Source organism: Ceratotherium simum, chromosome 31, assembly GCF_057802395.1.
Source record: "Ceratotherium simum simum isolate JZ-2026a chromosome 31, ASM5780239v1, whole genome shotgun sequence".
Classification (NCBI taxonomy): Eukaryota; Metazoa; Chordata; class Mammalia; order Perissodactyla; family Rhinocerotidae; genus Ceratotherium; species Ceratotherium simum.
The window spans coordinates 20,594,996-20,610,549 of NC_141930.1; the positions used below are offsets into that span (position 1 = coordinate 20,594,996).

Consider the following 15,554-nt stretch of genomic DNA (forward strand, 5'->3'; position numbering starts at 1 on the left):
TAGTAATACCTTATGAAAATGCTCAAATAATAATTTTTTTAAAAAGAGAAAATCCTACCTTGTAGGAAGTTTTGTAAAGTATATATAAATTGATTTGCTAGTAGAGCAAGACAGGTGACTAATCACATTTGAGAATATGCAGTATTATAGTATAGTACAAAATTCTTTTGTTACTTCATCCCAGTCTTACTCAAAAGAACCTTCATCAGAATCATGGCAAAAAAAGGCTTTTGGTGAGATTTTCCTGAGCATCATTGAGAGGTCTCTCAGAGACTTAGAGCCATTTAATTTGAATTTTAGCTGATGGGTGGTTTTATTTATTTATTTATTTATATATATATATATATATATATATATTTTAATTTTTTGTGAGGAGGATCAGCCCTGAGCTAACATCCATGCTAATCCTCCTCTTTTCGCTGAGGAAGACCGGCTCTGAGCTAACATCTATTGCCAATCCTCCTTTTTTTTTCCCCAAAGCCCCAGTAGATAGTTGTATGTCATAGTTGCACATCCTTCTAGTTGCTGTATGTGGGACGCGGCCTCAGCATGGCCATGGCCGGAGAAGCAGTGCGTCCGTGCGTGCCCGGGATCCGAACCCGGGCTGCCGGTAGCGGAGCACGTGTACTTAACTGCTAAGCCACCGGGCCGGCCCTGATGGGTGGTTTTTAATTGTACCTTTCATCTTACTAAGATTTTCATGTTCATTGTCTCATTTTGTTATTTACAACTTTTCGAGGTAGGTTTGACAGATAACAGCTTTATGGGTGAGGAAAATGCAGGGGCCGAGTTACATATCTGTAGTCTTTCAGCTGTGTTGCCTCTGGGGATATCTGGTTTTGCCCCTTTCTTAGGCCTTGCTGAATTCCTTGCAGAAGGCCAGAAATTGAAGATTAAGTGTTTTGATATTTCCACTGTGTCTGGAAGCAAAAAAGCTGTGCTTTCTGAGGCTTTATCTTAGTTTACTTTGTATCTTGATCTTATATGAGACATGGCTGCCTTTAAAATTATAATGAGTAACCATTTAATTTATAAAACTTACTTTGTGGTTTCTTTGGCATGAGTGATCACAAAAGTTCTTCTACAATTCCCAAACACTATAAGTTAAATTATAGCAGTGGAGAATCATCTAAACTGATTTCCAAGGCAGTGTGTTTTTTTCTTAGTGTTTGTGGCTTCTGGATAAATTTTATTTTATTATTATTAATCTTATTTTTTAGAGATTACTTAAATATTTGTTCTCGTGGGGTCAACTACCTGATGGTGATACCTCTGAATCTCAAGTGTGCCTGATGCACAGTAAGCCAATCACTGAGACACCAGGGCTTGGAGGTAGAGAAAACCTTATTCAAATTGGCCAAAATGAGAAGGCAGGAGGATAGGTTCTCTCAAATCCACCTTAACAAAAGAAGAAAGCAGGGGATTTTATAGAGCTAAGGGGCTTAGGAGGAGGAGTTTCAGAGAAACAAAGGAGAAATCTGTGTTTCTTTCACTCCGGGTAAGCCCTTGGGCATTGAGACTTCTGGGTGTCATCAGCACCTGGGGGCTGGTTATCTGGTGATCCTAACTTCCTTAAAGGCATTCTTTTTCTTCTGCAAAACAAGCTCATAAATCCTTGGGACCCTTGAGTCACCCCTCAGGTTAAACAAGAAAACAGCAAATTAACAAGATTAACTTCTTTTCATCTGTGTCTGTGTTGGGAACAAGGTTAAAGGGTAATCATTTTCTTATTGAATATTTACAGTAACCCTCAGGTACCCAGCTTCAATAAGATAGTTCTGTGGTGCCTTGATCTTTGATGATGACAAGATAGAGACTGAAGTGTTTTTCTTGTTTTTATTCAAGTGATCGGTTAGAAATAAATAAGAGAAAAATATTGACTGCCATCAATTGTATTAATCATTGCCTATGGTTTGAGGTCAATTCTATTTAGTAAAAATTTGGATTCTAGTTCTGGCTTGAGACAGATAATTTCATTGACCCTCAGTTTCCTTATCTATAAGCCCGCAGTAACACGGCAGAGTGATTGACGATCCAATGGGATATTAGATGTAGAAATGTTTGTAAATTCTAAAGTGTTGTATAAATATAAGGCTGCATATTCTTGTTCCTAGTGTGCTTTAATGCCGTATAGTTAACTATTTTTACTGGCATATTAGTTTTACTGGCAATAGTGAAAGCTTTAAGCATAATGTGATGCTTCTGTAGGGCCATTTTAGTTATATGATGAACTTAAGATTGTGTCTTCCTTTAACAAATATAGTTATTGAAGTTGAAAATATGTGGTAAAAATTTTAAAATGTAAGAAATTAGATGAAAAATTAATGTTGATATATTAACATATATTTCAAATTTGAGCTTTAAAGACTTAGAGCAAGTTTTAGAGATGTCGTAGATTTAACCTGTACAACAGTTTCTTAGCTTTGTTGGTCAAGGTTGTGGTATGTATGTATTTGTGAGTGTGTGTATATGTAAGTGAGAGATATATCTATAAAATAGTAGAGAGATTTCTTGTGTCCTTCTGAGAGAAGTGGTGTGTCAGTTCAGGTTGTTATCTTGGCGTATCATCTGGGAAGGAGACCCTGAGATGGAGTTAGAAATGGAAGAGGTTTATTGTAGAGTAAGGTCTGTAAAATCGGACATCTGTAAAAGGAAAGTGGAGAGGAAGCTGAATGGGGCCAGGAGAGTCTCAGATTGCAGTGCGAATCTGACAGCCAACTCAGTGGGGAGCTCCAAAGCAAGGATTACCCTGTAGATGAGTCTTGCATTGGGCAGAAATGGCCAGGCCCTTGTGCCCCCACTCAGATAGAGCAGGGTGAGTTTTATATCTGCGTAACTAATTTGACACTGTAAACATTGTTCTTGAGACATTTTGCATTTTGACATCTGTGTTACCAGATGCAGATGACTGATTTATCACTATTCTAGTTTAACTAGTTTATGAATTAATTGGCATCCCATTCTTACATAGGTCACCTTGGTAAGCCATAGCACAAGAGATCTATATTGTATATGTTAATTGTTTTCTTTGATGTGACTGCCCCATGACAGCCAGTCAGTCAGAATGGGATTCCGAAAAGTATCTCTCTGTTTGGGAATACTGAGTTAGGAGAGATGTAGTTATGATTCTATGGAATTGTGCAACTAAGGAAGTATCAGAAGGATCTTCCCATACCCCAGAAAGACCCAGAGAACAAAGAAAATCTGTTGTGGAGGGACGCTACTTTATTGACTGAAGAGAAACCTTCCACCTGGCAGTAATCAAAGAGGAAACCAAAAAGCAGAAGAAGGTAAGGAGAGTGCAGGTTATTCTTCACGTCGGGAGCAGAGAAGAATATTTTATAAAATACGGAAAATTCTGTATAGTAAAATTTTCAACTTTTAATCACCATGTTATGTTTTGTTACAGAATTTTGCTGTTATTCAACAGCAGGGTTTTACTTGTGTTGAGGTCCAATTGGTGCTTACTGATCGACAGTTGGATTGACTTCAAAGTCACTGTTACTTTTAGTTCTTTAATTGTGAGGAGAATTTTAAGTTCTCTGTCACTCAGAATGAATCTGGCATTATGTTCTAATTTTAATCTCTTCCATAACTAAAATCTTATTATTAGGGGTTAGAACCTTTTTACATTTTATTTTTAGTCCTGGATCCCTTTGTGAAGAGAATTTTCAACATGTCGACTTAGGAAAAGATCTAAATCTAGTTGAAGACATTTGTTCATTGGTATTTCAGGAGTAATACTTCTGATACAAGATGTGTTTTATAAAAGCACTTGTGAATATCTAACATGAAGTATACTATAAATAAAAGCCACTTTAATAAAATGTGGCATCACAACTTTAAAATATCTCATTTCATCTGGAGAACTTCCTAAAATTCTAGATTTTGAAACAGTGCCATAATAAGTGGTAGTCTATTCTTCTTGCTGAAATCTTGGATGAAAAGTATGTGCTTCATTTCTTTATCCCTTTTTACTATGTTCTTTTATTTTTTAAAATGTAAATTTAAAATCTTATTGCAGGTATGCGGTATGTGGTTTATTCCTAAAAAATTAGAAAATATAAAAAAGAGAATCCGTAATGCCATTTATCTTTTCATTTAAATGTGTTTATACATATATGTATTTTAAAACTTTAGATTGAAGTGGTATCAGACTTACAGAAAAGTTGTAAAAACAGTACAACTGTACCTAGATACCTTATACCTAGATTCCCCAAATTTTAACATTTTTTGCTTTATCATTCTGTCTCCATACATGTAGTTATTTGGTACATACATATTCATAACTTATTCGTTGTGAAGTATGTCTTTTAGGATTAAAAAAGTGCCCTTTGTCTTGTTTAATGCTTGAATTTGGGGCTGGAATTCTACTCTGTGTTTTTTTTTTTGTGAGGAAGATCAGCCCTGAGCTAACATCCGATGTCAATCCTCCTCTTTTTTACCGAGGAAGATTGGTCCTGAGCTAACATCCGTGCCCATCTTCCTCTACTTTATATGGGATGCTGCTACAGCATGGCGTGACAGGCGGTGTGTTGGTGCGCGCCTGGGATCCGAACCTGTGAACCCTGGGCCGCTGAAGCATAGCACGCGCACTTAACCGCTTGCGCCACTGGGCGGCCCCTCTACTCTGTTCCATATCAGTATACAGTGTTCTAATTGTTTCTGTTTGCCTGGTCTGTGTTTCCCCATTCCTCTATTTCTGAATCACTTGGTTTTAGCTGTGTCTTGTTTTGTGAGCCAAATTGAAAATCTTTTTCTTTTAATTGATGACCAAAGGCCATTCATATTTATTGAGGTGACTGATATATTTCATCTTAACTCATTTTTGTTGTAGTTACCACTTGTATTATGTTGTTTTAGTAGTTGTGTTTCTTTCTCTGCATGGTGTTTTCTTGTTTTATTTTGAAAATTTCTTCTGATACTTAGAAAGATTTGTCTTATTGTTACAGTGGTTGTCTTTGTAGCTATACTTTTAAAAAATGTTTGAAGTTGCCTGTTTTCTTATTTAAACTTTCACTATCTTGCTTGTTAGTTTTTTTTTTTTTTTTTGGTGAGGAAGATTGGCCCTGAGCTAACATGTGTTGCCAATTGTCCTCTTTTTGCTAAGGAAGACTAGCCATGAGCTAACATCTGTACCCATCTTCCTCTGTTTTGTATATGGGATATTGCCACAGCATGGCCTAATGAGTGGTGCGTGGATCTGCTCCAGGGATCCGAACCCGTGAACCCCAGGCTGCCAAAGCAGAGCGTGCAAACTTAACTACTCCACCAGTGGGCCAGCCCTTTGCTTCTTAGTTTTTGATGGTATCTTTTGACTCTGGCCTATTGTGTGTTTAATAGTCATTGAGCTTTCTCTGTTTCCTATTTTCTTCTCTCTTCTCCATTCTCTGTTTTTGTTTGTTTTTTGAGGAAGATTGGCCTTGAGCTAACATCTGCCAATCCTCCTCTTTTTGCTGAGGAAGCCTGGCCCTGGGCTAACATCTATGCCCATCCTCCTCCACTCTATATGGGACACCGCCACAGCATGGCTTGACAAGCGGTGCGTCAGTGCACGCCCGGGGTCCGAACCGGCGAATTCCTGGCCGCTGCAGCAGAGTGTGTGCACTTAACCGCCTGCACCACGGGGCTGGCCCCCTTCATTCTCTTTTTTTTTTTTTGGTGAGGAAGATCGGCCCTGAGCTAACATCTGCCAATCCTCTTCTTTTTGTTGAGGAAGACCGGCCCTGGGCTAACATCCACGCCCATCTTCCTCCACTTTATATGGGATGCCGCCAGAGCATAGTTTGACAAGTGGTGCATCGGTGCTCGCCAGGGACCTGAACTGGTGAACCCTGGGCCACGGCGAGTGTGCACCTAACCGCTTGCGCCACCGGGCCGGCCCCCTTCATTCTCTTTTTTAAGTTGCATTATTTCTGCTTTGTCAGAACATTTATATATTCTTCCATTCTCTTTCCCAGCTTAGTTTTAAACTTAGATCTACAGTTAAATATATAAAATGCTCATCGTCAGTCCTTTTGTTTTGTAAAGTTTTCCTAGTCATCTCTTGGTTGGTTGAAGCTCATTTGATAGTAGATTGCTCAAGAAAGGCTCAAATATTCTTTGAGTTCTTTCATGTTTAAAACTCTTTTTCTATAAACTTGATGCTTGAAGGACAGCTGGACAGGATCTGTGACTCACCTTTTGTTTTCTTGAGATTATTGAAAATTCTGCTCCATTTTGCCTTGATTTTTATGTTGTTTTTGAGAAATCTGATGTCAGCCTATCTTATAAAAGATAAAGACAGTAGTGGTAGTTTACTAAATATATCAGGAGCACTCTTCCATATACCATTTTCCTGAAACATCATTCTTTTTTTTGTGTGTGTGAGGAAGATCAGGCCTGAGCTAACATCCATGCCAATCCTCCTCTTTTTGCTGGGGAAGACTGGCCCTGAGCTAACATCCGTGCCCATCTTCCTCCACTTTACATGGGACGCCTCCACAGCATGGCCTGACAAGCGGTGCGTCTGTGTGCGCCCGGAATCCGAACCCGGGCTACCAGCAGAGGAGCGTGCGCTCTTAACCGCTCCGCCGTGGGGCTGGCCCCCTGAAACATCATTCTTAATGGCTGAAGTTATATTCCACATCCTTTGTAGTTTTTTCCAGTGTCTTTTAAAAAAATTATTTAAAACAGAGAGAAGCAAATTTTTTTCTGTAAAAATCCAAATAGTAAATATTTTAGGCTTTGCCAGACATACAGTCTCTGTTGCAACTACTCAGATGTGCCCTTGTGGGTCAGAACAGCCGTAGATAATATGTAAATGAATGGGCTTTGGCCCAAGGATCATAGTTTCCCAACCTTGGACTTCACTGTTACCAAAACAGAGCTATTGACTTCCTTCTTAGAACCCTTTTAAAGTTAGGATTGTTTTTGCATTAAAAGATGACGGATGATTTTCTGGGTTGCATAACTGTTACAAAAACACTTTTCTTGGTAAACAACACAGAAAAAAATGTGAAACCAACTCCTAAAGGAAAAATTATGAAGTTTTACAAAAGACAATAGCAAGTCTTTAACAGTAAAATAGTATGTTTGTTGCTTTCATGCATTATATGGAAATCTTAACTGGCCTTTATTGGCAATATAAAATGTTACTAGCAGCATCTAGAATTAGAGTGAATTGGTGTTTATGATCAATAAGGAAATATGCTTATTTTCAGAATGAAAATTATTTTTGATATATAATAAAGATCAGAGCTCACCTTTTAGTTGTGTATTATGAATAACATTTTGAACCTTTTCAATATAGATAACTAATTAGAAAAAGTGGTGAGGAATCAATGTACTTCATTATGGAATAGTAAATGACTGAGGAAAATTCCAATTGCTTAGGTGAAAGGGCTTCTTAAGATAGTCTTTTTTTCTGGATGTCAGATTTTTTTTTTTTTTTTTTTTGGTGAGGAAGATCAGCCCTGTGCTAGCATCTGCCAATCCTCCTCCTTTTTTGCTGAGGAAGACTGGCCCTGGGCTAACATCCGTGCCCATCTTCCTCCACTTTATATGGGACGCTGCCACAGCATGGCTTGCCAAGCTGTGCGTCAGTGTGCGCCTGGGATCGGAACCGGCGAACCCCGGGCCGCTGCCGCAGCGGAGCGCACGCACTTAACTGCTTGCACTGCTGGGCCGGGCCCTGGATGTCAGATTTTAAAGACCGAACTAAATCCAGGGCATTAATCAGCTCTTTCAATTTTCACTTGCTGAAAAAGATTAGAGCAATTAATACTTGTTTAATTATATGATCTCTCTTACATTTATGGCCAAATGTACCATATAACTCTAAACTTTTTCTACTTGAATGTTTTGAATCATAGTATTTGAACAGTAATTTTGGTTTATTTTAAAAAAATAAAAAAGGCTAAGATAGCTTCTAAATCTGTAGATGCACTTGGATTTTTCTTTTTCGTTGTAAAAGCATTTTTTCAAGATAAGGAAATAATTATTATAATTGATTTGTTGAACAGCAATACGCATATCTATTCGTGATACTTCATATAGTGCCCAGATCAAGAAGTAACTTAGTTTGCAATTCATTTTTGCTTATATGCTTTTGTAAATTTCATCTCGCCTAAGACAAAATTTCATTTAGTTTTTAGAGAGATCTGGTTCTATAAATACAGGTATTCCCTTAACTGTTTCATAAGAAGGGTAGCAGTAAAATTAGTCCTATGAGGTGCACCAGAAGGACATACTTAAAATAACAGTGAGACCATCACCTTGATTTGATTGTTATCCTTTTAAAATCTTTCGGTTTTAGGTAGATAGGAATTGAAAATCTTCCAGGACAGAATTTATTTCTGTATGAAAATGATGAAACTTTGGAACTATGAAATAAGGAAGTTAGAAATAGTGTTGGTGGAAGTATTTATTTCGTGTAACCATTTTTGCTAATGTCATCTGTAATTGGCTTTGTTTATCTAGGTAGACATAGCCTTTGTGATTCTATAGATAAGTGTAGTTGTGTTGTAAATCCTCAACTTTCTAATTGAAAGTTAGTGTGAATCGCCTCTGTGGCTATACAGGCAATCACAAATGCCCATGAATCACCTTTGCAAATTGTTCTGTTCTTTTTTTTTTTTTTTTTTGTGGGGAAGATCAGCCCTGAGCTAACATCCATGCCAATCCTCCTCTTTTTGCTGAGGAAGACTGGCCCTGAGCTAACATCCGTGCCCATCTTCCTCCACTTTATATGGGACGCCGCCACAGCATGGCCTGACAAGTGGTGCCTCAGTGCGTGCCCGGAATCTGAACCCCGGGCCACCAGCAGCAGAGCGCGTGCACTTAGCCGCTACGCCATGGGGCCGGCACCCTGCAAATTGTTCTTGTGAATAAATGGCCACTTCTCTCCTCACTCTAATGCTGCTAATATGGAAACCACTAGAACAGGTTTATGAGAGAAATTAAGCCCTAAAGCCCTAAGGAATCCATTAGATGAACAGATTATCTTCTCACCTATGAATCTGGAATTGTTCTGTCTGTATACCATCCTTAGGAGAATTGAGAAAACACTTACTTAGATAGTTGTAGAGCTACTTTCTTTTGCAAGACCTCCATCAGAAAGGCTGTTGGAGAAGTGGTTTGTCAGAAGCATAGGAGCAATAATTAACAAGGAAAAGGAAGACTAGCTTAAGGAAACTGATAGAACAGTCTTCCCTTTTTTCTAAAACATCAGTCCAACATGGTAGTCATTAGCTATATGTGGCAATTTAAATTAATTACATTTAAATTTAAAAATCAGTTCCTCAGTCACACCAGCCGTATTCCAGTGTTCAGTAGTCATTTGGCTAGTGACTGCGTTTCCATCATCTCGGAAAGTTATGTTGGGCGGTACTGTTCTAAAACTTCCTTGCCTAACTGCATAAAAGCCTATTTTTATATTTTGGATTATTTTTATTTCATGGATTATTTTCTTAACAAGTTCCATTGGAAGAGTTACTGAGTCAAAGAATGTAGCTATTTTTATCAGTGTTAATTTTTTTCAAATGGTACCAATTATACTCTTCCAGCAGTTTCCATTTTATTGGATTTTTTCAAGCATTGGATAGAATTGCTACATTGCAGTTCTACTCTCTACAATTCTAGATCAGTTTTTAAAAAAATTTAAACCGTCTGTGTTCCTTGATGTTGGTATAAGATGGATGGTTTGGGTGGGGACATAAACTCACTGAAATTGATTTGGAGAATTTTTTTATTTTCAGTTTTCCTGTGAAACAGTCTCTGACTTTACGTCAGATTCGCAAAGGCGTTAGTAGACCTGTTTGGTTGAGAACTACTGTTACAGTTCTTATTCTGTAGAACAGGAAGATAATAATTTGGTGTTACAGTGTTTTAATATTTGTCACTATTGGTTCATCAGGAAGCACATAAAAAAGTTTTGAAATAGTGTGTATGTTTTAAAAAATTTTATGAGAAGGTCATAAATTAAATCTTCTATTACGTGTTGTGATGATTCTTTTTTTATTTGATGCAAACATCTAAAAATATTATTGATGGTGAAAAGGGATAACAAAGACATTGTTTTTTCCTCAAATTCATGAGTGCCCCTATCCTCATACTCTTTACAGTTTGTGATTGGCTAGTATTTAAAATATCTCAGAAGTGCAGTGACCTTTTCAATAAACTGTAAAACAGCTATCAGAAAAGTGCTGAGACATCTCCTAAAAAAACCAGCCTTTTTGATAGCTTCCTGCAATACAGAGCCAAAATCATTCAAAGCCTGGTCAACACTGCCCCAGAAAAGCACCTGGTATAGTAAATTGAGTGCCTGGAGAACTGCCAGATTAACACCCCTGGAACTGAAGCTCTATATAGCTGGAATGTGTAAGTCTGAATATCAGAAATTGAAATATTGCTATTCATTCAGTAAACAAACAGATTGCAAAAAAATTTTGTTGGGCTCTGTGGAAGGTAAAGAGGGAATACATCCCTATTCTAGAAGCGTTTGTTTACTTCTGAAAGAAAGTTAAGATCAGTAGTATAAGGACAAGCATAGTACTTTGAAGCTGAGCCCTCAAGGGAGGGATAAGATTTTAAAAGAACACAATCTAGGTAAAGCTCTTCTGGCTGAGGAAAAGGCATTTATAAAAGGTATATAAAAGGACAGAATGAGCTGATGTTGGTAGAAGTGAATGGGGACGGATTTTAAAGGCCTTGAATGTATGTTAAAGGTTTGGACTTAATTGAGCCCAATTATAGGTGAAGTGAGAATTATTTTCTTACAGTTATGTGTACTTATTGTTTATTTGATATAGCTAATTAATACAAACTGTTAGATTTGTGCTGTCCAATATGGTGGCCACGTGCCACACGTGGCTAGTTAAATCTAATTAAAAGTAAATAAAATTCATTTTTTTTAGTTGCACTGCCACATTTCAAGTGCTCAGTAGCCACATGTGGTGAGTGGACAGTGCAGATATAGAACGTTTCTATCAATGCAGAAAGTTCTGTTGTACAGCATGGCACTAGATGTTTATGTGAGGGGCTGTAGTAGGATTTAAAAGTTGAAGAATTGGGCCGGCCCCGTGGCTTAGCGGTTAAGTGCGCGCGCTCCGCTGCTGGCGGCCCGGGTTCGGACCCCAGGCACGCACCGATGCACCGCTTCTCCAGCCATGCTGAGGCCGCGTCCCACATACAGCAACTAGAAGGATGTGCAACTCTGACATACAACTATCTACTGGGGCTATGGGGGGAAAAATAAATAAATAAAATTAAAAAAAATAAATAAAAAAAAGTTGAAGAATGAAAACTTTAGTTTGAGTTGTGATTTTATGACACATACGTGCTTTGTAAAAGATGTGTAAAAAATGTAAATTAAGAAACAATCAGGGCCAGCGCCAGTGGCCTAGTGGTTAAGTTCAGCGTGCTGTGCTTCAGCAGCCTGGTTCAGTTCCCGGGTGTGGACCTACACCACTCATCTGTCAGTGACCATGCTGTGGCAGCGTCTCACGTACAAAAGGAAGAAGATTGGCAACAGATGTTAGCTCGGGGCAAATCTTCCTCAGCAAAAAAGAAAAAGAAAAAAAAAAAAAGAAACAACCAGTTTGAATATACTAAGCAATCTCTTTCTTGAAATAACTCTGATATGAATGATCCTCTCCTAATTTGTTTTCGCCTTTTGGATTTCTGATGTTGTATTTTCTTGAAGGTCAGGGTACTTTCACATTGAGAGTTGAATGTTAGTGTTAATCCAGGGACATGTTAGATCCTGATCTTTGTAGTTGATTTGCTATTTAATTAATGATTTCAATTAAATGTGCTTTTATGCCACTATAGTGATTAGTTTTGTTTTTTTTTAATTTTTTAATTTTATTTATTTATTTTTTCCCCCAAAGCCCCAGTAGATAGTTGTATGTCATAGCTGCACATCCTTCTAGTTGCTGTATGTGGGACGCGGCCCCAGCATGGCCAGAGAAGCAGCACGTTGGCGCGCGCCCGGGATCTGAACCCGGGCCACCAGCAGCGGAGTGCGCGCACCTAACCGCTAAGCCACGGGGCTGGCCTTATAGTGATGAGTTTTGAATCTCAGTGAACTGTGCGTTTAAAATGAAATTAAAAGACTATTATAGACTAGATGCTTTTTCTACATTTTTGATTATTCTGGGATTCACTGGTATTTCTTTTCAATTGAACAAGTCATCCGAATGAAGAAGACAAGGCTCCGCAAAGTTGAGCAATAAAATTACAGAATCAGTAGACGTGGCAAGACTGATTTATTAATTTATATGTGCTTCTTTTCAAGGACTACAACTCCAGGAGAAACGAAACTGCTGGCCTCTGAAATCTATGACGTTCTTCAGTCTTCCAGTACGGCAGATGGTGATAGTTTCAATGAAATGAATTCACGTCGAAGGAAAGCTCAGTTTTTTCTGGGAACTACTAACAAACGTGCCAAAACAGTGGTTCTGCATATAGATGGTCTTGATGATACGGTAAGACTGTCATATACACATGGTTCATAAGATGGGGAAGAGAAATCATGTTAACTAAATAGTTTCTTCAGTGTCACCTGTTAACAGTCTTTAAGAATAAATCCCATTATCAGTGTTTTATACTGATAAAGAGTGTCATTTTGTGCTAAAGGGGTCAGTTAATCAGAGGATATAACAATTTTAAATATTTATGTCCTAATAATAGAACTTCAAAATATATGAAGCAAAAACTTACAGAAATGCAAGGAGAAATAGACAACTTCACAATTAGAGCTGGAGATTTCAGCACCACTCTCAATTAATAGAACACCACTCTCAATTAATAGAAATCAGTAAGGATATAGAAGACTCAAATAACACTAACAACCAACTTAACCTAATTGGTATTTATAGAATACCCCACCCAACAACAAGATAATATTCATTCTTTCCATGTGCACGTGGAACATTTTCCAAGATAGATATTATAGGCCATAAAACAAATCTTAATAAATTTAAAAGAATTAAAACCATGCAGAGCCTGTTCTCTGAGCACAATGAAAAGCAAATTAGAAATCAATAACAGAAGGATATCTGGATAATTCCCTAAATATTTTGGAAACTAAGTGACATATTTCTAAAATAATCCATGGGTCAATGAAGAAATCAAAAGAGAAATTAGAAAGTGTTTTGAGTTGAATAAAAATGAAAATGTAATAGCAAAATTTGTGAGAAGCAGCTAAAGCAATGTTTAGGGGGGAATTCATTAGCACCAATTGCCTAGAATGTTTATATACGAAAAAGAAAAGGTCTCAATGACTTAAGCTTCTACTTTAAGAAACTAGAAAAAGGAGAGCTTCCAAAGTAAGCAGAAGAGAGGAAACAAAAAAGCAGAAATCAGTGAAATGAAGAAAATAGAGAAAAATCTATGAAATCAAAAGCTGATCTTTGAAATGAACAATAAAATTGATATTAACCAAACTGATCAAAAGTAAGAGAGAAGTCACAAATGATCAATATCAGAAATGAGAGAGAACATCACAATAGATTGTACAGACATTAAAAAGGATAATGAGTGAGTCTTTTAAATAACTTATGCCACTAACTTTGATAAGGTATTTGAAACAGGAAAATTTCTTGATAGACACAGTTTGCCAAAGTTTACTCAAGGAGAAAGAGATAACCTGAGTAGCTCTCTATTAAAGAAATTGAATTTGTAGTTAGAATTTATAGAACTTCAATGTAGTTTCTTCTGAACTCATTTTCCTTGATTGGCTTTTTTTTTGTGTGAGGAAGATTGTCCCTGAGCTAACATCATTGCCAGTCTTCCTCCATTTTGTATGTGGGACACTGCCACAGTGTGGCTTGATGAGCAGTGTGTAGGTCTGCACCTGGGATCGGAACCCGCAAACTCTGGGCTGCCAAAGTGGAGCATGTGTACTTAACCACTACGCCACTGGGCTGGCCCCTGTCTGCTTTTAATATGAGCTACTCCAGCTTTCTTTTGATTAGTGTGTATTTTATATTTGTGTCTGTATTTCAGGTGGATTTCTTACAGGTACTGTGTAGTTGGGCCTTGCTTTTTTACCCAACCTGAAAACTTCCTGCCGTTTAACTGGAGTGTTGGGGTCATTTAGCTTTAACATGATTATTGATATGTTTGGGTTTAAAACACTGTCTTGGTAATTGCTTTCTATTTGTCCCATCTTTTCTTTGTTCCTTTTTCCTCTTTTTCTGCCTTTTGGACTAATTGAATGTTTTTTATGATTCCATTTTATCTCCTCTGTTGGCTTATTAGCTACAATTCTCTTTCTTTTCTTCTTTCTTTTTTATTGTTTGATTTAGGGTTTATTTTATATATCTTTAACTTATCACAGTCTAGCTTCAATTAATATTGTATCACTCCATGCACAGTATAAGACACTTCTAACGGTATACTTCCATTTCCTTTATCTCTGCCTTTGTGCTGTTGTTATATGTTTTACCTCTGAATATGTTGTAAACCCCAAAATATATCGTTATTTCTTCGAAATAGTCTATTTTTTCAATATTTTTTATTGTGCTAAAATACACATGGCATAAAATTTACCATCTTAACCATTTTTAAGTATACAGTTCAGTGGTATTAAATACATTCTTAATGTTGTGCAACCATCCCCACCATATATCTCCATAACTTTTCATCTTGTAAAATGGAAACTCTGTACCCGTTAAACAGTAACTCCCTATTCTTCCTTCCCCCAGCCCCCAGCAACCATTATTCTACTTTCTGTCTCTATGGTTTTGAAAAAGTCAGTCTCTTTTAAAGGCATTAAAAAATTATATATCTATAATTATATATAAAAATATTTAAAATTATATATCTATAATTATATATAAAAATATTTATAATTATATATATAAAAATAATATCCTAAGGAAACAAAGTCACTATCTTTCAAAAAGATATTGGGCCGGCCCTGTGGCTTAGCGGTTGAGTGCGTGCGCTCCGCTGCTGGCGGCCCGGGTTCAGATCCCGGGCGTGCACTGACGCACTGCTTCTCTGGCCATGCTGAGGCCACGTCCCACATACAACAACTAGAAGGATGTGCAGCTATGACATACAACTATCTGCCGGGGCTTTGGGGGGAAAAAAAAAAGATATCTGCACCCCATGTTCATTGCAGCATTGTGTACAATAGTCAAGTCATGGAAACAACCTAAATGTCCATCTACGGATGAATGGATAAAGAAAATGTGATGTGTGTGTGTATGTGTATATATATATATATACACATACACACACACACAGTGGACTATTATTCAGCTGTAAAAAAGAAGGAAATCTTACCATTTTTGACAGCATTGATGGACCTTGAGGGCATTATGTTAAGTAAAGTAAGTCTGACAGAGAAAGACAAATACTGTATGATTTTGCTTATATGTAGAATCTTAAAAAAAAACAACAAAAAAACAAAACCGAGCTCATAGACACAGAGAACAAATTGGTGCTTGCCAGAGGCAGGGGATAGCGGATGGGTGAAATGGATGAAAGTGGTCAAAAGGTACAAAATTTTAGTTACAGTGTAAATAAGTCCTGGGGATGTAATATACAGCATGGTGACTATA

At 37.4% G+C, this 15,554-nt stretch overlaps 1 protein-coding gene across 3 annotated transcripts in view; it reads left to right on the forward strand.

The window, feature by feature from the left end:
* ARMC1 (armadillo repeat containing 1) overlaps positions 1–15,554 on the forward strand; it is a 41,147-nt gene that overhangs the window by 11,989 nt on the left and 13,604 nt on the right. For all 3 annotated transcript variants that reach the window (XM_087420511.1, XM_004435737.3, XM_087420512.1), the window contains one exon: positions 12,278–12,467. In XM_087420511.1, the coding sequence (XP_087276637.1) occupies positions 12,278–12,467 (190 nt within the window). The remainder of the gene's footprint in view (positions 1–12,277; positions 12,468–15,554) is intronic.